Here is a 22,328-nt window from a genome sequence, read left to right as displayed (position 1 = left end):
CTTAAACCACATCTAACATCCTACTTTATTATTGAAGTAATATATTAGGAATATGAACGGAAGTGTACCTCCTCTGCTGCTACTGCTCAGAGCTTGAGTATCTATCCTCTTGCCTGGCACTGCCTAAGACAGCTCTCATTTATTCAATTCCTCAGTAGCTGCTTGGGGAAGGAGGAAATGTCTCCTTGCATCTCTCAGAAGGGAAGATAAAGGAGGGAAGGTGAAGTAAAAAAAAGACTTGGTCATGTCCAACAGTGAGGACTCTAAAACTATCCCATGATAGAGATAATACAGGAGGGAAGTAAGCCAATTACTGCTATTTTCTGGACCTTTATCCAGCTTCCTGCTTTCTGCCTTTCAGGGAAGTGCAATGGAAACTGTCCTTCCTCCTTGTGACTCATAAGCTTCTAATGCCTACTCTTGAGCAGCTGAGATTAAAGGATGAATAGACATTATTCTTTCTCAGGAAAAACAGACACTGGGAGCGGAGAAGGCGTAATTGGGGCTGAAAGGTTAAAATATCACAGATCACAGGTATTTACATTACTGGTGGGAATATTATCCAAAAAGCTCAATGGCATTTAAACCTTCATCTGTTTGACCCTATTCCCATTGGTTAATTAAGGAAAGCTGCCAGAATGATATTTATGCAATAGCTACTAACTCAAAATACAAGACAGATTATTGTGAAAATAAACAAGAAAGAAAGTGCATTGGCACGATGAATATAATTTTTCACATTCTGCTTATATCTGTTTGGTATTTGTAGCAGCTAGGTCATTTTGTGGAACCCAACTATATTTGCAGAGCTGCAGTATTTAAAAGCAGGCTTTATTTTTGCACTGGACATTTTTAGTACTATGAGTTTAGTACTATGACAAATTTTTAGTACTATGAGTTTTATATCAGTCTAACTAACATTTACTGCATTTTACATAGTTACACATGATCCTACATTTTTTACAATGTTGCTAAGTGGTTACCCATCCTCTGTTTGGGGAGTGGTCTGAACAGTTGTATCACCTGACAGTTTAATAAGCCTAAAAATGCTGTAGAATAGTCACTGATTAAATAGACACCACATGAGAATACAGTTTCAAGATTCAGTTAAAAAGCAGCTGGGCACCAGTGCCATGGGAATCTCATTTTTTGCACCTGAAGATGGCACTACATCCACAAGGAAGAAAGACATCACACTGCTTTTGTAGAATCAGGTTTTTGAGTGGAAGTGCTAAGACACTCGGCAAGTCTTGCCTGTAGGCTGTAAAATGTGTATTTCTTTTGAGTGTGATGGGCTAGAAAAGACAGCAGAATGATATTCTAGTATTCCCTAAAGAATGCACCAATTTAATGCATCAAATTAAGTAATATAATCATATTATTCTTGTTTTCCTCCTGTGACAAATTGTGGATGAGCAACTACATTTTTTGGTAGTTTTAGGATCTTCATGAATTTATCATTTGTATTTATTTGTCCATTCTTTTTTTCCTCCCAAGTCTGTTAAATAATTTGCATAATCAAAAATGATTATCAGTCACAAATAAATAAAATCTTGCTATTCATAGTTATTGTCATATGAGGAACACAGAGTTACACAATGATATTATGCAGAAAATTAAATTCTCCTCCCACTGCTTATTAAAAATATTAAGAAAACAACCAACAGGTATTTTCTGAAAATACTGTGATATTCAGAAAAGTTAAATCTGGTACAGAAATAAAACCATAGCAAATCAATAAGAGCTTGTAACACCACTGATTTGTGAACAGAAGGTACAAATATAAATGTTTTAAAAACATATAATCCATAGTAAAGTATTTTTCCACACAATGTACATAAATTCTACTGTATTATCACTGTTCTTGTAATGCAGCCTAGATGAATGGAAGTTGGATTAACTTGTCTTGAAACTGTAATTTTTCTTAATCAGTTTTTCTTGTTTGAAACTGCTCTTCTTCAAAGTACTCTTTTTCCCCCAATGGGGTGAAAAAATATGTGGAATTATGTTTTCTTCAGACCTTAGCAGAGACCACCGAATATGTATCTATGTATTCCTATAGATTAGTTTCAGGATACTTTCATGGTTTAAAGTATAATATAGTAGTACTGGACTGTTCATGATGAAATAAAAGAAGTGATGAAATCCTTTTTATTGCAGCTTATGCCACAAATGCTTGTATTCATCTGAGAACATTTTTACAGGATTAGCCCAATAATGAATATTACTATAAGTAGGCAATCAAATTGCTTGAAGCTTCCAGAATAGACCTTGGGTCTGAAATTCCCCCAGATGTAAGCCAGCAATTGAAAAGCTTCCTAAAATGACAAGCTGACCTATGTTGGAATATCTTCACACACCAGGGACTGACTACTGGGAGATGTGAATCTACATTTAGCATTTGGTTCATGCAAGTCCGTCTTTGCATAAAGAATTAGCACACTCACTTTGCAAAATAGAAAATCTCCATAGATCCTGTGCACTATGTCAATGGTCTTTCTAAAACTTCTGTTACCAGAATTATAACCAAGTTAAGCCAACATGGTTTAATGGTAAGTAGTAGTACTATGGCTGTAGAGAAACATGATCAAGACTGCTTTTAGCCTTATAGAGGACTCCTGCAGTCCAGCAGATACAGAAAACTGGCTCTTATTTGTCGCCTCTCAAAGGCTGCTGAACAATTAGTAGCCTGGAGTTTGCTAACTAATCAAAGGCAGCTTTAACATAAAGGTATTTCCAATAAACAGTATTCCCTGAGCCTTTAATACTCAGACTTTATACTGTGCTGTATAACCTAGCAAGTTCAAAGACCATATTTTGGGGGTTTTTTTGTGAGTGTGGTTTTTTTTGTTGTTTTGTTGTGGATTTTTGTTTGGTTGGTTTTTTTGGGGTGGTTTTATTTATTTATTTATTTTGCTTATTAATTTGAATAGGTAAGCAAAAGAACCACTTTTGTAACATCCCTCATGGACAGTACTCCTGGTTGTTACGTTAATTAGTCTTTGGACTCAATATCATTTACAACCGATACACACAGTGGAAAGCAGAACAGTATTTCTTTTAACATGTTATCCACTATTACTTACTGTACAGGGAATAGATCTTCCACTTGGAATTGAGAAGATGAAAGGTATATACCCAGATAATCTAAGAGGCCAAGAACATAATCATTGAAATAATAATAATTTGAAATCAGCATACTGATTTCAAAGAATGCTAGTTATATTGATCCCTAAATTCTGAATTTTCTACCTAAACTGATTTTTTTTCCTTTCTCATTATTACCACGCAAATCTCACACACAGGGTGGCACTACATATTTCTCTGATTTGCAATTGAAATGATCTAAAAATGGCATTTGGTTTTCTCAGAAGAAAAGCACTTTTTGAAATGGTACCTGATAATGACATCTTATCCCCTCTTACTATCCCTTGGAGAAAGTGCACAATGGTTTTAACAATACTGATGATGACTAGGTATTTTTATATAACTTGTCTTCAAGAAAACAGAAAAAGTCCATATTTCTTCCTTTACCATTTCCAAGTCCAGGTCTGGTCTTTCATTAGCAAAGCATGCCATACTCCTGTACTCCAATTTTTTAAACTGATTAATTGCTAATTAAAAGCTAACTTAAAACTAAGAATCTTTAAGTACTTCCATTAGCGATGAACAATTTGCCATGCAAGTTGCAGTTGCTGGAGTGACGAAAAGTGTTTAAGATGCTGGAATTCATTCTTGGTCCACTGAAAGGTCACAGGATAGTAAAATTGGTACATTACTGTTACTCTATTTCAGGGCTAGGAATAACATACAGAAGGTTTTGTATTAATGGATTATATGGCATTCACATACTTCCACTGTGTGCCAACTCATAAAAAATTAGTGACTATCCAATAAGAAAGGTGCTGCACTGAATTTCAAAATCAGGCAATCTTTTTTACCATCTGAAAATTGTATTTGGCACCACAGCAAAGAGAAACTAGTATCAGTTTATCCAAAACAACCTTCTGAGGCTGACAGTCACAGCAGTTATCAATACTGCAGGTCATAGGACAAAAATTAAACTAAACAATCACACTCGTTTGAACTGTACAGGGTTAAAGGAAATTACAGAACTAGAAAATCTTAAAGCATGAAAGAAGGGAACACAGTCTTGGACATCAAGTCAAACAAGAAACCCCCACACAGCTTAACTGCTAGATAGAAAAGCTTTTCAAGCAGAAAATAATAGAACTAAGTAATAACTGATTTCTCCATTTTATGTAATACAGTGGAGCCAGGGATATGTTCCAGTGCACCAGTAACCCATATATTCCAGTTTTTATGTTATGTGTAAAAGCAAGCACTATAATGATTTAAATGGTCCTCTTGACAAAATAGTTAACAGGGTGCCAGTGAGAACAGGTGTGTAATTTGGATAACTTCCAAATTCCATCAAATAAACTTACACATTCAACTTTCTCCTTCCCTTGGGGACCAGTGTAAAACACTTTGAAGGTGGGAATTAGACTTCTGAGAGGTGTGACAGGATGCAGACATATCCTGATGCCCATGTTATGACTAATATAATTTCTATAGGGTTTTGCTGTGTCTATGATAGCTAGGAATTATATTTTCAAAAATGGTCCCTGCACTTGGTATCTAAATAAATTTCTGATCTCCCTCTGGGAAAGAGTTCCATAGTTTCTTTGTATAACATAGGTTTAAATATTTCCTTTTATCAATTTTACCTGCTTCTTTTCAATTTACCTGAATATTGATTTACTTTCACTCCTTTTTGTAATATAAGATAAAAATTCCCATGGATTTAATTTTTTTATCTCAAATTTGTATTGTTAACAGTTTATTCTGGATACATCTTAGATATAAATATACTATTTGATTAATGATATACTGGAGCAACTGCAAAGAAACAAAAACATCTCTTCTCCAGGAAAAATGAATTGTAAAAGTCTGTGGAAAGAAAGCTCTAAAATAATCTTTCTCTGTGAATCCCAGGAGACATGAAAAAGTTTGAGTGTCTGAGTCCAAGTAATTTGTTCTGAAAGTATTGGAAAACCAATTCAAAAAGTCAGACATCATTTTGTGTGCATTGATAGTATGAAGTCCTGTGATTTACCTGCACTGCCCAGAGATAGTCCAGACGCAGTTTCAAGTCCACCTGTCTTGAATGCAGTGCTAAAGCACAAGAAAATAGCAAAATAGCTAGTATTGGTTCATAGCCACGCATATAAAAGGAGCCGTCCCTTAAAAATAAGAAGAAAATAAACGGGTTATTCCAGGTCTAATACCTAACACTGCACATTTAATATCAGATCCTTAGTTTAGAACACATGGGGACATCCTAATCACTAGCTTTTTCTGAAGAGGCTCATCTGGGCAGGGAGATGGGTGATAGTACATTTGACCACTGCATCACACCAACATGCAATTCTCAAGGATTTTTAAATGCTAGGCATTATTGTGATGTGTGTGTATGTTTTTAATTAGGAAATACAAAAACACTGAAAAGCTCAAAAACTTTATTAAAATTGGGATTGATTGAGGGCTGCTGAAATATGGCAGTTAATATTTAACTGTGTTTTTGTATTCCGTACCATATCTAGACTGCAGTGTGTTCAACTGGGGTGCATTGACATAAAACTACAGATCAATGGGGCAAGAGTTGCCAGCTCCCAGAAGCTGCTCTCCTGTTGATGCATGTTACTAGATCCTACAATTTCTGGGGAGAGGATGACTGATGTATTTCTTATGCTCTACTCCTAGGCAGCGCTGAACTTTAGAGGGCAATTCGGAAATAGGTAGTCAATGTGTGACTATCTATAGAAAATTACCTATTGCTTAATTTTGCAAGATACCTACCCTACTGCTTTTCTGTAACCACTGAGTTCCAGAATAACTATGTACAAAATTGTAACAAAAAGCAGGAGAATAATTTTTGGCAAGGAAGATACACGTAGAAATATTGCCAAGGTGAGAGTCCCCACTACACAGGAAAGGAAAGCATAGTGGGCTGTGTCACATGGAAGTTCATTCATTGTTTTATTCGTTCCACCAGGAGAAATTATAATTATTGAGCTGCTGGAATTGGTATTCCAAACCCAAGGCATGCAGCCAACCTAGAAAAGACAGAAGAGGTGAGAAGGGGAGAAAGTTAAATATGAAATAAACAGAAATGTAGTTGCTACAGAGGCTGACTGTAGTTCATTGGTAACTGGAAAAAATATGGCTGTGGAGTTCCCACTCAGCTCAATGCTGTATTAAAATCTCCTTTTACTGCAATGCTCCACTGAGTTTTAGGGAAGAGACACAGTTTGTCAATTAGATTCCAATAAGGGCAACCAATTGAAGTGTGGGCTTAGTTGAATAGTTTCTCTCTCAGTGTTCAAACCTAAGAGATTCTCAAGCCAGGATATTCCTGCAAAATTAAGGAACTTCAGTTAACATTTTATTTGGCCATGCAGGTGAAAAACGTCCTTTTCCAGAGCACAGAAATAAATTATTGTTTTACTGACTATGTAAATCACATAAACTTCATTTACTTAAATACAAAACAAAACATTTTAATTGAGTGAAAAAATAAACATCTTTTTCCATCTCACAGCTACCTCTGCTGTCACATATGTTTCAAATACAAGAACTCATCTTTAACTACCCATGTCATTTCAGTTATCCAAGGAGTTCCATTTCCTTCTTACACTAGAAAATATGCTTTTTTTTGTATATTTCTTATGGGAAATTTGGGGAAATCTAACCTGCTTTTCCTAAAGACAATGTTATGTATATATCTCAGAGTTGTTACCCAAGGAAGAGAGGAATTTCTGGCAAATAGTGCAAGACCCTAGAGCTCCAGTTTTAACTGAAGTCCAAAGGATAAGTCACCCATTACAAAGGAAAAGAGTTAGTATAAGTAGGGGAGAGTAGTAGAGTGGTAGACAGAGTAGTGTGAAATTGATTTAACAGGCACCATAACATAAGCCCTGCCCTGTACTTACACATCTCTTTTGAATTGCATTATAAGACCTTTTTATTTCATCCCAACCACTGACAATAAAATTTTATAGCATGCTGTAAAATAACTGACATCCTGAAGGGTAATTAAACCATGTATTTTAGAAGGGGTTGTATTAACTTAGAAAGATGAGACATAATAAATAAAAAAAGTGAGTTAAACTCATAATGGGTAACACTATGAAATGAGATTGGGAAAGTGAAATGAAAATCCCCTTTAATGGGATTTTGTTCAATATCCTTAAAAATGCTTTCATACTAAACTTATCCAAAAACATAGACATGCATGAGGGCTTCATCAGTGATCTGGAATCCATCCAGGAAAATATCATCTGCTATACAACCAGTAGTGGAACATCAACACCTAGCTTTTCTGACAGATGAGAATTCTAGATGCATTACTTTTCAGGAACTAATAATTTCTACTGAATAGAATTCTACTTCTGAATTTTAATCTGTCTTCCAATGCTTTTCAGCCCTGCCTTAGGGCTTATGGTATCCGTTTCTCATTCGCACTATCTTTAAGTGGCAACAGTAGTGGTTGTTTCATTTGGTCAAAGTAAGGGTCAGATCTGTGGAGGCTGATTCACAAAGGTTTTAGCTGTCATAACTTTAATCTCAATTCCGAAGTCAAATACACAGAATTTGCTGAGAAGCTAGCCTGGAATCACTGCAAAGCTCTATGCATTTTGCATTTATGTCCTCATTAGGAACCATATATACATCTGCGTGCTATTAGGGCTGTGTGTTACTCACACAGATGGTGTTCAGGAATTCCCAGAAATGTCCAACATCAGCAGTTCTTGGTGCCTCTCAGGACATTGGAATTCACAGAAAAGGGATCCTCTGCCCAGTTAATTCATGGGGATAACATAGTTATTATGTTTTCAGGGCAGGTCCAGGGATGAGTGAATACACAAAATACAAAATATGGGGATTGGCATCTCAGCACTGAGAATTGCTCATGTCTTCTTAATGGTCAGAATATATTGTCAAATTCCTGCAGAGAAGCATGATTTGAGACATCTGCCTTCTCAGAATTTCAAATTGTGTTTCATGTGCTATTTTTATGTGGATTCTTTCCTTTGAATACCCTAACTGTTTAATTCATTAGCATTAGGAGCCAAAATGCTAAAGATGAGCCCTAGGAATTTCTCAAGGCAACTGACTGACAAATACTTAGGTGGAAGTTTGAATACCATTTGAATTCAAATTGACCATGTTGAACTATCTGCTGATCTACAGTAAAGGAAGCTAAATTTGCAGAAGTATTGAGCACATTCACTTCATATAATGAAGATTTTTAGATGTGAATGGATCATATGAGTAGCACAGTGTAAGCACCTCTTCTCATTACACAAAACTGTCAATATTTTAAGATCTTTCTATCTTTTCTGATCTGCCTGGACTAAAAATATCCCCATTATTACACAGAGGTATGTTCTATAAGTTGCCACATAGAAAGAGTAATCTTGTTTTGACACCATGCCTTGTCTGTCACAAAATACTATCCATTGAACTAGTAAGCAAGTTGAATGTTTAAAAATGGTTTTCCCATAAAGTACATGACACCAGCAGTCTACATGATGCTAAAGTTTGAAATACAAATTTATATTTGTTTTGAAGAGGTATTATCTGTGTAATTTGATAATGGCTTTGCCATTCCTAATTCAATACACTGTCTCATGCCAATGAAAGTTCCAATTGAAGCAAAGGGATTTAATTTTCAAGAAGCATGCTCTGCAAGTATGAAAAATAAAACAAGTAGGAATTCATCAGATGAGAATATGGTATGTGTTTAAGGGATCTGTACAAGTGTGTTCTTAAAATACAATGCTAACTTAAGTGAAACTTGATTCAAATACTCACCACACAGCCTTGAGCCACAGAGTATATTAAGATCACAATAAAAATACACAAAATGGTACGAATTTGTATCGTCAGGCACCCTGGAAAACACTAAAAAAGAAAATAAAAGGATTAATATATAAAATATTTCAAGTATTTTTAAAGTGGGGTTGTTATTTTTTAGTAGTCTATAAAGAGAAGTGAATAAGGGATACAGAAATTTCACCTGTACTGCAAATTATGAAATTTCAGTAATTGTTGTGTAGTAACTGTTATTCACTGTGTGTAGGTGTATTTTAATGGTTAATTGCAGTTTTGGGGATAATAAATGTGAAATTACTATCGCTATATATTATTTCTCACTATAATTAAAACTCTTAGAATTTTTTAGTTGTATGTCTGCTCATGATGCAACTAACATTTTAGGATGTCATTTGATTTTGCTCTCCTGGAGAAAATACCTAAAGCAACTTTTGCCTTGCAAATTTTCAGCTCCTTTGCCTTGCAAATTGTGATCCAAGAGAACATACTGTGATAGCATAGAATTCTGGAGTGGTATATGTGTCTTCTGCTATAATAGGCAGGTTAAATGCCAGGGTAGTTTTAATCATTGTGACTCATAAAAACATTGAATTTTTCATGAACATCAGTAGACAACAAAAATATCTGGTGAAATGGAGTCTTGTGAACATTTTGTCTCCACTTTTACCCTGATTCCATTTGTCACACTATTAAGTGTTAAGTTCTTGCTGCTATGAAGCCTGTGGCAGAATGTGAGATAGGAAGGGTAAGTCTGTCAGGCATGTGTACTTAGGCATGTTCCAGTAATTCTGATAAACTCTGCTTCCAGGTAAAGCTGCTTTCCTTCCTTTCCCCTTACACTAAGAATGTTTGGGGCATCTATTATCTACTAGATGTATCTTTCAGACCACAGGACTTCTTCTAGTGACTTCAAGGGTCAAGAATCCAATCCAAGAAACAGATTTAAAGTGGGGACTATTCTGTGTCCTTTAAAACGAGGAAGCTCAGATTTATCAAGGTTGAATTTCACTTAAGGTTAAATGGAGCAAGCAAACATCTGATTTTTGGATGAAAGACAACAGTTTTCAAGAAAAGATGTTAATTTCATGGTTATCATGCCTCAAAAGCATAGCTTCCAGCAGGCAGCAAAGTAGTCAGAGAGAGGCTACTATTGCCTTCAGAATACAGCAATTAGAGGGAAAAAAAGGTAAGAATGAATCTACAAATATATTCTGGCTTCAATATAGGTTAAGTCCCTGTAAATATAGGTGTGGAACAATAAATATAATATTAGTAGTAGATTTGCATTATGGATCTGAGTTAATTTTCTTACCAGTGTAAGTACTAGCATCAATAAAATAGATTGGGATACCTGAGATATATCACCTTTAATAAAACTGAGCATATTGAAGAAAAAATAGCTCAGATTATAGGAATCTGAGATTGAAAACCTGTGTCTCAGGGGAGATAGAGCAATGTCCAAAATTACACTATGAAAAAGTGACTATTTCTGCATTCATTCATCACTATCATACAGTTCTGATTGGAAGGGACCTCAGGGGGCTCAAAAGTACTGTCTGTCTTGACCCCCAGAGTCTCAGGGCCATTTTTGCAGAGCTGGTTACTCCCTCCTGTGTCATTTCATGGTATTATTTCTTCTCAGGGCCTGGACTTTGCATTATACATTCTATATTTATAAGATTCCTGTTTGCCCATTCTGTCAGCCTATCTAGGACCCTCTCAATAGTCATCCTGCCAGCTGTTCTCACAAAATTGTAGTCTTCTGAAAACTTGACATGAGTATTTGCCATGTCCTTCCCCAGGTTGTTGATAAAAATGTCTGACAAGATAGAAACCAGGATAAACTCTTGTAGTATCCCACTTATTACTGGTTTCAAGGCAAAATATAACCATAAAGTTCTATGCTCTAATGTGATTATCCCTATAGTATTTTACCTATCAAACTATCCAGTTAACCAGACCAGAATCCTATGTACAAGTGAGGTGGAACATATGTGGTTTTATCATAAATAAAATACAAAATAATTTTGCTTGAAGAAAAAAATATATATTCCGTTAATTAAGTTTGCAACAAAATAAGCTATCTACTGCTTATTAAAGAGATAATACCCATGGTTTAAAGATAATGCTGGATGATTAATAGGGACAGAGCAAAATATGGATTCAAAGATCACGTCCTGACACATTGCACAGAAAATTTTTTTGGTCTGTGTAGTACATATATGTTTTAAATGTTGACATGCTAGGCTATTGGGTTAAAAGGGAAGACAAACCTTTAAAAGATAAGGTATGAGACATGTCTGAATTAAAATTCTGACATTTAATATTAAGATTTATACTTCTGACTTTAAGTCATTCTAAGATTGTATCTGAACTTTTATGATAGCATAGAATTTTGGGCTTACTTTTCTTTGTTTTCTTTTTATGTGTGTAATTTTTAGCAACTAGATAAGTAGTGTCAAATGACCAAAATTCTATGTAACTGATACAGTAAAATATTATTAAAGTAATTTTATAACTGAGTTATTTAATGCTAAAGCATGGAGAAGCTGAGTCATTTGTGGAGTGTGAAATAGCAAATATGTGCCATAAGACTGATTACAATAGGGGAATGATTATTTTACAATTGTATATCCATTATCCACATCATATTAATTTTAGTTATTATAAGACATTTTTTGCCACAAAGTTTTAAATTGTAATTACTAAGGTTTTATATTTATTTATTTTTCTAATGCTGCATTTGATCCTGTATAGTATGGAATCTCTGGAGGAACCTGGAATAAATACAAATTTTCTTGACTGACAAAACATATGGAATACTTCTTATGCTTGCACTAGCTCCAGGGAAATGGTATAAAGAGAAGCAACTTCCTACAAACTTAGTCTACATTTCTACAATCTATACAGAGAAGAAAAGATGATAAACTACTCTGCCCTAATTAAAAAAAAAGATCATCAAAGTTATTCCCAAATAATTTTGTAGGTTCAAAAATAAGTTTCTTTTCAATACCTGATACTCTTCTAATATACTATTTATGTTCCATGAAAACACATGCTTTTCTTCTGCCAAAGGGTAGAAGAAGGTTTTTTTAAAACTAAAATTAGTGTGTCCTAATCAGAAAAGTTGACTGAGTAGATTTTTTTTTCCTGATATTTGTCTGAAAATACTAAATTTATATTAATCCAATAGAGATTTCTTTAATCAGAAAATTAGCCGGTAGATGCTTTATTCTGATCTGGCAGACCTATTTCTCCCTTAAAACAACCAAATGTCCTTCTGCATCGTTACTGTTGTGAAAATATAATGCAGGACAGTTGATCATTACTGAAGGTTTTGAAAAGGCCAAGGATTGTGTGCAAAACATTGTGCTTTACTATCAAAACACCTGCTGTGTTAGGCAGGAAAATTTTTGAAAACAGAGGGGATGTTAGCAGGACTTTATACCCAGACCAGCTGGAATGAAAGGGAGAACTATTGTGCTCTGTAGTCAGAAAGGAGTAAAAGTCAGGTTAAAGCAGTTTATCTAAACACAATATTTAGTGGTAGGTATTCAGGGAAGATTTAGCAAAAAACAAAGTGTAGCAATAATGGCACTGAATGCTGCACAGCTGTAATGATTACTCACGTATAAAGCCTACTTTCAGATGACTGATCTTTGGCTTTGAAGAGTCTAATACATTACTTAATAAGGAACTTTAAACACATAAATTTCAGACTCTGTGAATCTGTCAAGCATACACTGATGGCTTCATATTCCCAAGGACAAACATATCATAGACACCAAAGCGAAGAATAGTCACAAAATCTTAAATCACTTACTTGTACTCGTGTGACATGTAGGTACATAATACAAGCCACTAGGAAGCATATGCAGAACACCAGGAGAACAAGAACTATGGTACTCCTAGAATCAAAACACAATAGAAGTAATGCAGTGCAACTCAGTAATAGATGAGAACAAACTACAGTTAGGGGTCCTTCTGAAATAGTATTTTATAAATGGTGGAGGATATCTTCCTCAACCTTGCTCTTATAATAACCATCACAATGCAAATTTAGCAGTGATGTCCACTGCTCTCTAGACTATGAAATTAGTAAATGCTCTTGTAAATGGTCCCCGCTCTGATGTCAGAAAGGAGATCAAAATTCAAATGTATGGTAGTCAGGAGAGACACTTTCTAATTGTAGGCTAGTCTAGAATATTTAGCATGATGAGTCTTGTAAGGGGAGTGTGTAACTCAATTACTTGGCCTTGGCAGTGGTGTTAACAGTTACCAGATAATTTTTCTGTCTCATTTTTCTTTCTCAAAGACTCAGAAATCAATGATCATTCAACTTAGACACTTAGCAAATCTAATAAAATCAGAAAAAAACTGCCTCCTAATGAAACAGAAAAACTCCCTGTTTTGAATCTTTCTCAATGGTTAGACAAATCTTAAGTTTCACAAGGAGGATGTAATAATTCTTAAAATCTTATCTTCCCTCTTCTGATCTACCAAAATAGGCTTGTTCTTAATGAGAAGAAGGGTGCAAAACTTCCTCCAGAAAACTTCTCTTGGAAAAGTAGCTTATGGATGTGAGCAAGCTGACAAAAATTAGTCCACCAGTGTGGGTGCATTTGATTTCTGCTCAGGGACAGCCTGGCCCCATGCCAACCATGTAATCAGGGCTGTATGACAGCAGTATAACATGATCTTAACACCTTCTTTTCTAACTTGTGAAAACAAACCAGTCAGTCCAGAAGCCATGTGAGCAATGGATTCAGGCATTTATCTATCTTTGCCCTTGATAATTACTGGAAAAAAATTGTTTATACAGGGCTTCTAACAGCAGAAGTATGCAATTCTCCTGTATAGTTTCTAACTATTTGACTTTGATTTCAAATTCACATATCAGTTTGTACTGATACAGTAACTGTGGTGTAGTATGTGTACCCAGAATGATCTCATGCCTTTAGTGAATTCACTTGTATTCAGGATGGTAGCATGCTAGAAAAGAATGCAGCGGATATGTCTGCATCATCTTGTAATGCAGCAATAACTGACAACTGACAGTAGTGCTGAGTGGGACCCTGACAGGCATTTGGGTTGGCATCTAAAAAGGTCTACATTGCTTTTTTTAAAAGTAAAGACAGAATCAGTCATTAGAAGGATTCATAGTCAGGGCTTTTAGTGGCTAAACTGCATATGTGCCTCTATAATTGGACAGCTTATCTTGACAGGAACATAGCCTTACTTTGACCACCTCCATCTGGGAATATAAAATGTGTCTTTAGTAGAGAAGTTGTTTTGCTCAAAAGATGTTAAGAATTGTGAGAACAGCAAGCCCATTGATTTCTGTATATCTATGTAGTAATTGACTTTCCTATGACATTTTCTTGTCTAGATGATCAACCTTCTCCTTGAAATATTGTGATATATAACTTCTCCCATTAGGGTAACATATTACAAGCCTTGTCTTGGCTTTTGCATTCTCTTGCCATATGTATAACTACTTTGGCAATCTAAATAGCAGCTTAAAGTTCCAAACTCTGGAAAGGGGAAATTTTCCTATACTTTCAGAGTTTTAATTTAGCTCATGTTTGCATCTGTGTCACAGCAAGAGAAGAGCCAAAGAAGAATTTGGCTATATGAAGCCACCACTCAGCCACTGGAAGAAAGAACTTGGGAGCATTCAGTGGGTGGCTTTTTTAACTAACCCAGTCCATCTTCATTACCTTCTATGGTGATATTCTTCTGGAGCTTTTGTGTCTGACACATCACTACTTAAATGCATCTCTGCCCATCTGTTTTTAATGACAGTAGTTTTTCAAAAGGCTATTATATGATTCTCAGAAATTCATTCTTGTTTCAACTACACTAATACACTTTGTTTCTCCTTGTTCAAAACTGCTATGTATTGCAGCTGTGGCTTATTGAAGAAGAAGGGGAAAGACTTCTTAATCATGCTCCAATTAATCAGCAGAGTCATTAGTATGGAAATGATGTAAATGATAATTGAGTTACTTTGAATTCTTTACATGAAAGGTGCTATATTACAAATTAGTGTTTCTATTTTATTAATGTGAATAAACTGTTTTTCAATCTTTCAACTAGAAATAATAGAATATAGAAGTATTATTCTAACTGGGGATTTGTGAATAGAAAAGACCATAATTTAAATGGAATTTTTAAAAGCATTATCCTGTGTCCAGTTCTATTCCCACTGAAGTAGTTATAAAAGTGAGTAAAGTTTATTTTTAATGTTTTGATATTTTAATCTGAAAAAAGTTCATTATTCATAATTTTTATAACTTATACACAATTCTATCTACCTCTATATTTGAAAGTGGTCTAATTATTTTTTATTTAGCAAGCATTAACATATAACTGACAAATCTGAGGCAATCACTAACTAATCACTCAACAGTATGTATAGAACACCTCCCAAACACATAATTTGGTTATGTTTACTTAAGTGCAGTCAAGGTCAGACTGCAAGTTATATGTGCATAGCCAAAATACACAACAGGCAGTTTATGTAGGGATAGTGTTGATACCAAAAACTTCAATGAATGCTATAAATGCAGGCCTCAATGCAGCAGGATGGGTACTTTCAGTACTTTGTTCCCATTAAACTCTGCAGGGTTTTGTCTCTGTTGCTATCAATACCTGGAGTACTTAATCCCAAGAAGCACAAACACATCTAGAAAAGCTGCAGTAACACCTTTGCTTGTAATGCAGAAATGTTTTAAATAAGTTAAAAATAACCACTGAAAGTTTAAATAAACACTGAAATGTATATTTTTCCTCTAAGTGCACTACTACAAAAGAAAAAAAAAATATATAGTGAAAAGTATCTCCTGTGGATAAATGAAAGATATAACAATTAGACTGAGGTGAATGCTAACAGAGAATCTCCCATGTGAGAAAATACTGACTTAGGTCCCCATTCCTGTTCCAAAGACTTTAAATTTTGACCTGTGCAGGATGTCTGAGGATGTTCCACTTTGAGTTATGATGGCAAAAGACAGAAACTTACTGTGGTATTATTAGAAGGTAGACAAGGCCAAATAAGGCAGCTAGAATTAGTGAGAGAGCTACAGCACTGGTGAAGTACTCATCCTGAAGCTGGTGGTACTGTTAAAGAAAGGAAGAAGTGAAGACAGTAAATATTTCATATATACCTAGACACCCACACTTGCCCATTCTCAGTAAGAAAGAACTGTATCCTAAAATAAAACAAGCCCCTACTTAGTTAAAAACATGATGGCTTAATTTGCTCTGAAAAAACAAATGAGGGAAATTTACACAGGATTTTCCTTGACAAACTTCTCTTTCACCTTTTAACTTGTCAAAACTTGTTTAGGCTCAGATATAAGTTTATCTTTTTGAGAAAAAAGTCAGCAACTTTGAACCAGAAAGGGGTGGCCCTCCCTCTGTTTACTCATTGTGATAAAAGGCCATAGACACCTTGGTGCTGCTTTCAAGAAGTCCTGTCACCTCAGCTGCTCAGAACAGGACACTAATGAGTGGACTAGGAGGCAGCTGCTAATGAAATACATGGGCTTAGTTTGGAGCAGCTACTGTCCCTGATGCCACTAAGCTGCAGTATTAATGAGAGGAAGCTTTCTAGGGGTTGAAACACTGAAGTGTTTTCTCAGAAAGATCCAAGGTTCAGTATCATTTACACCAGAAGACTTTTTATTTTGAAAGAAAAAAAGTTACAGCCTAATAATAAATTACTTTGGAAACTTGAACACAAAATTTATGCTTAAAACCTTAAAAAATTTGGATCCAATATAGGCACACAGCCTTCTAACTTGAAACGGTAGTGACATGAAATCTTAGACTATAAAGTGATTTACAGTGGAAAAATAAATGCTAATGCCAAATTAATTCAAAACCATAACATTTTTGTTTTTTCAAACACATAAATGCTGTAAATACAAATACTTTGTATTCACAAAAAATACCCCTACAAAGTAGGTACATTTGTTAACTGATATGCATACTTGTATGGTCTGAGTAAATCCCTTGCTTTCAGCACTGCCACACTGGTATAATATTGCAGCCTTGTCCAGAGATTTAATGTTTTTGTTTTTGTTTTTTTTAAACATTTTCTAGAATTTCTGGATCAATACTTATCTTGGTATCCAGATTTTTGGATACAATCGTATCTTCTAAATCAATACTTACTATACTTAACCTGCATAGGCTACCTATGCATCTTCTTGTCAATAACACTTCTCCAAAGCAGATGAGTGAGTAGGCAGACACATTGCAATGAGACAACATTAAACAAGTGACTCAGACAGTTTGGAGAAGCAAATGAAAGACCAAAACACAGGATATATAACACAGGGTAGGATCCTGACAAGTAGGACAATACCAATCTTTCTTTTTATCCCCTTCAAGCATTTCCATAGAAGATAATGTCACCCTCCACTGTCACCCACTATTTAAAGATAGTGAGTAGAATTTAAGCATTGCATGAAACCCAAACAAAAACCTCAATGCTAGTTGGCTTACAGTCAGTGAAATCAGTAAAAATAATTTTAAACTCCCTTACTTTATTTTCACGCTCAATTTGCTTATACTTCAAGGTAATGAAATTCAAGTCAGCCATCTCAGACTCAGTTTGCCGGGCTTCTATCAAGCGGCTGATATATCTGTTCACTCGAGTTCCCGGAGTGTTGTATACAATATTGTTAGAAAAAGAGGAACGATTCCTGAGTTTTTCAGAGGCTGTCCTTAATGCTCTCCTCTGTAATATGGATGAAGAAAGAAGCACAGATTTTATTAGCACTGAGATTTTGCATTGCTGTTTATATTACATCAAGCTCACATTGAGGATGTGGAATTCATTAAGCAGAGCAACTACAAAAGATAGACTTCTTATCTCTGTGTGGATGTCACCTTTTTAAAATTCCTTACCTGAAATCCTAATATTATTCAAAACAAAGAGAAAACTCCCACTTAATTCCAAGATTTTAATCCAGAAATTCTTTCACATATGGCACTGACACTCCTCTGCCACTGAGGAAGTAATCAGTTTGTACCCAGTAGGGTTATTTTACCTTGTAAAATGGTTTTATATTGGTTTGTTTTCTTGACAGAAGACATGGAGGTCTGGAAATCTTGAAGACAAGATAACCAGGCTCTTCATGATAGTAAAAGGTTTCTAAAATCATGGGAATTTGGGAAGTTGAGCTTGGTAGGACCTGGGAAAATGTTATGGGTGGGCCCTGGGAAAATGTTAGGCCTTGTCTTTGCTAGATCATGTGAAACTGCATCACCTGTGTAATCATTATATGATAAATGATATGATTGTTAGAAGTAATGCTTGCTTAGTAATTAGATATAATTATTGTTTGATCATAACAGGAACTATATTTGGGAGTTTGGGTGGATCACGAGAAATCCATGCTTGGGCAAGATCAGTGTATACAATAGAACAATATAAGCTTAATAATTCATATGTAGTTATGTAATGATAGAATATAAAATATGTTCAGCTTGAAACCATATCATAGTCAGATTTGGGTCTGAAACCCCTGACTCCCAGAGCTCTTCAAATAAAACCACCTACATATAATCATATTCCGTGATTATGTGTTCCTGAATGCTAACACTCATAACACAAGAAAAGTCCTACTGTCTAGGTAACAATTACATACTTCAAAAAGATAGTTTACCTTTAAAGTCTTGGACAATGACCACCTGTGACTAAAGAGGGTTTGAAATCTCAAGTGTTGCTATCTTTAACTCACCCAATTGGCTCTCTTGTTAAGACCTGAGTATGCCTCAAGTGCACTTGCACAGAGGGAGCTATCCAACAAATTATCAGAACTAACCTACGCCTAACTGATTCCTCCAAGGCTGAGATAGCACTACTATAAGATGATTACTCGTAGTCCTTTCCAGTGGAAAAGATTTATCACAAAGCATATCTGAAAGGCATTTGAAACAAGCCGCCTCATTTTTCACAGAGAGCATTCAGGAGATAGTGAGCAGTATCTCAGCCACACTGGTGGCAAATTCCAGCTGAGGGTGCTTTAATCTAAATCATTATGGTTCTGTGTCTTGACGGGGTCAAGCCTACTTCCCAGAAGAGTTTTGACAACAAAACTCAGACAAGTTCTACTAATTCTGAAAAGTTAAAGGAATATTTTTTAATCTAGCATCTTCAGAGTTCAAGATAGTTCAAAATATTACAAAATAACAAGACTACTCAGGATATAATAAGTAGAGTCTGTCAGAAAGATGTTAAAGAAGAAAACAAAATTTCTCTCTTCAGAACACTCAATCCAAAATATTCACTCTAGAGGCTATACAATAACAAATCCTTTTAATCCAGATGGTTAAAAAGATGGTGATCACTATCTAAGTAATTTTGCAGGAATAGCAGTTTCCTTTTTTATTTCACAAGCAATTCTTAGGAGTACCTCATCAATGAACAAATTGTGAACACTTGCAGTTCACTACCTTACATAGCTTATTATTATTAAATTATATTTAAACCTATATAAATAGTGAGAAGGGTTATCTACTAACTGATACATTACTTTTCTGTTTGTGAAGAAAAATGGACCCTAGCAAAGATAAAGCAACTTTTCGAGTCCTGCTTTGCTGGCTTAATATGTAGAAAGGAGGTTACACCAGCAGTAAACAATTATAAGGTTACATTTTTCTTCAAGCAATCAGATCCTATTACCTGGTCTTTGGTGAAAGAGCTAATTGTTTTAACTTGAACCTAATCTTAGGGATATACATTGATTAGAGATCTTAAATTGCTGGTCAAACTACTATTTTCAGTGTTTCTAATCTGAGAGAAATTTGTTTTCTTGAACAAACATTTGTATCAGTGATTTTCAGGGAAATGGAATGCTTTTAGGAAAATAATAGAAACAGAAATTTCTGTGTAAGAAATACACAATTTTGCTCTCAATAAACTATAATTAGTTAGCATATATATTGCAGTAGTTGCAGCAGAAATACATCTTCAAGGATTTTTTACAATTCAAATTTAAGCCTATATTATAACAGGGGTGAGGAAAATAGTATATAAATAAATGTTTCTTTGCATTAAAGCCTGAAATGAGGGTAGATGAATATGGGTGTTATTCTGATATATGGAATAAATGATGTTATCTATTCTGCCATTTTGAAACAGAGTTAAAGTTTCAGTTTTTAATCAAAAAAACTGTTTCTTACATATAATTATTTCCTCTAAGTTTCTTATTTGTATCTCTGTTATTATTTTGCACAGTAGACTTACATCATGTCTTCCATATGATCAAGATCTAGTATTTATGTTTCTCAGAAATGCACTGGCTTACAAGCTTTTAAAGACACCATGTGTTTTACTTTATTTGCATGATTTGAGTGCTGAAAACTCTAAAGAAGCCCTACATTGTAACGCAGTGTATTTATATTAGCATCATATAATAAAAATCCATGATGTGTTACATAAAAGTTACAAAAACCCAGAATAACAGTTTCTGTTACTGCTAGCATTGTAGAACTTCACTGCAAATGTTCTGGCATGAAAAAAAATTCATCAAGTCACTAAAAAGTCCATATGGGTTTTTTTCTGTATATATTATAATATTTACACAAACATGTACACAAGACACAATGTAAAGTATTCCATATCCTTCAAAGAATGTGTGGATTTTTTTTTTTAAATACTCAAAGATATAACTAAATACCAACTGGAAGGTCTTGTACATGGCCAATTTCAAAATCAAATCTGGAGTTTCTGAAAGTCTTCACTGAAACTGTTTTTTAAAGGAACTAATTGACTTTTCTTCCCTTTTTCTGCAAAGGAAACACAAGCACACATAAAACTCAAAATATTAAAATTTGAATGCTTTCTGAAAGTAATATCTACACTGAGTCTTCAGTAAATGAAAAATAGAAAAAAAAATGAAGCTGTTAGTTAAGCTGAATTACTGATTCCAGTGCTCACATGCCACCACTCAGTGGTGGAGTGACCTGTGTAATATTGCCACCTGTTGTCAAAGAAAATGGAACTAGCAACTCTCATGGTTTGTATCCATAAATGTACAGGTAGATTCATATAGAGAAAATAAGCAAACCAGGCTACTAGTATGTAAAGATTTTTGATTTATGGAATTACCAAGCATCCAATAAAGTGGAATTTATATTTCTATTAGGGACTTTTAGGTTTAGGATTTGTATTATGGACAAAGGGGGGTTTTGGCTAATCAAAAACCCCTCTTTGTCTTTCATATTTCAGATAACCATCAAGAAAAACAAAATCATTCTGTTGGTTTGCATTTGTCACCATCAACTTCAGATTGGGATGGACAAAAGATGCAAAAAAATATATGTTTAAAAGAATGGAAACAGGCTCAGAAATTCCAGTTCCTGCGAAAAAAAGCCCTTAATAGAAACCATATAGGATATCTATGCTAGCTTTTCCAAAAGCAGCTCCAAATTTGAGGGCTTTTATAATTAAATTTGGTTTTTACTGTGGGAGTCAGATTTTTCTAGTTCCAGCAGGAACACCATATATGTTTTTATCAGTTTGTAACATCATCTGCTATGTTGTCCAATATGTTCTACTTGATACAGTCCTGGAATTGATGCCCAAAGAATGCACTTGGCCCTACCTTATCATCATCCTCACACGTCATGACATTGGAGAAAGGGATCTCCGCTTTGAACATCTTGCGACAGTGCATGAGCTGAACAAGCAGATAGCACACTGTCTTGAACTTCATTCTTTTGGCAGGCTTAATGTCTGAGAGAATCAGTCCGGGAAATATCTGTTGGTCAGAAAAATAATATTTATAACCAAGATATTGCATTCCCATGCAGACATACACACTTGCAGGCATTTGCACCCCCTCATGGTCAGAACAAAACAACACTCTAGTCAAGAAGCAATGCTTTTTGATAAACATTCACATTTGCAAATGAAAATTACTTCATCTTTCTTCAACATGAGATGTAAAGAATCTATTGAACAGCCTTTATGTAAACTCATACTTAACCTTTTGGGAACTGTTCTTTTATTAGAAGTGTGAATTATAAAATATTGTGCATTCATGACAGACTCGTAAAAGAGGCAGTATTTGTATTTCTTTAACATTAAAATAAATTTTTGGAAATACAGGTGAAATAAGGAGGCAATTAGGATTTTTATTAATCAACATTAAAAATATAATTTCAGTCTTCTTCGTTCCCTATTTTGTTACTTGAGCCATAGGAAGTTCATTAAAATCTGAAGAGAATAACTTTTGCTTTAAAGATTGCTATATATATGCTTTTAAAGGAGGGTGTGTGGCACTGAGGTTATAACTCACATTTTATTTCTACAAAGCAAGAAGTGTTATACCACAGAGAAATACTCTCAGAGGGTTAAGTATAATGTATTTCTTTTACCATGGAGCTCTCAACTCAGCAAGGATATG

At 34.8% G+C, this 22,328-nt stretch overlaps 1 protein-coding gene across 2 annotated transcripts in view; it reads right to left on the bottom strand.

The window, feature by feature from the left end:
• Positions 1–22,328, bottom strand: part of ADCY1 (adenylate cyclase 1) — a 153,615-nt gene that overhangs the window by 14,421 nt on the left and 116,866 nt on the right. For both annotated transcript variants that reach the window (XR_013340445.1, XM_021543139.3), the window contains exons 8-14: positions 21,525–21,680; positions 17,456–17,650; positions 15,926–16,023; positions 12,725–12,809; positions 8,881–8,970; positions 5,863–6,119; positions 5,120–5,246 (exon numbers count right to left, since the gene is read on the bottom strand). Coding sequence is in view for 1 of the 2 variants with exons in the window: in XM_021543139.3 (XP_021398814.1) it covers positions 5,120–5,246; positions 5,863–6,119; positions 8,881–8,970; positions 12,725–12,809; positions 15,926–16,023; positions 17,456–17,650; positions 21,525–21,680 (1,008 nt within the window). In the remaining variant the exon portion in view is untranslated. The remainder of the gene's footprint in view (positions 1–5,119; positions 5,247–5,862; positions 6,120–8,880; positions 8,971–12,724; positions 12,810–15,925; positions 16,024–17,455; positions 17,651–21,524; positions 21,681–22,328) is intronic.

The sequence above is a fragment of the Lonchura striata genome, chromosome 1 (assembly GCF_046129695.1).
Source record: "Lonchura striata isolate bLonStr1 chromosome 1, bLonStr1.mat, whole genome shotgun sequence".
In the NCBI taxonomy this organism is placed as follows: domain Eukaryota; kingdom Metazoa; phylum Chordata; class Aves; order Passeriformes; family Estrildidae; genus Lonchura; species Lonchura striata.
The sequence above is the reverse complement of the archived record's forward strand: the minus strand, read 5'-3'. Positions and strand labels throughout refer to the sequence as shown.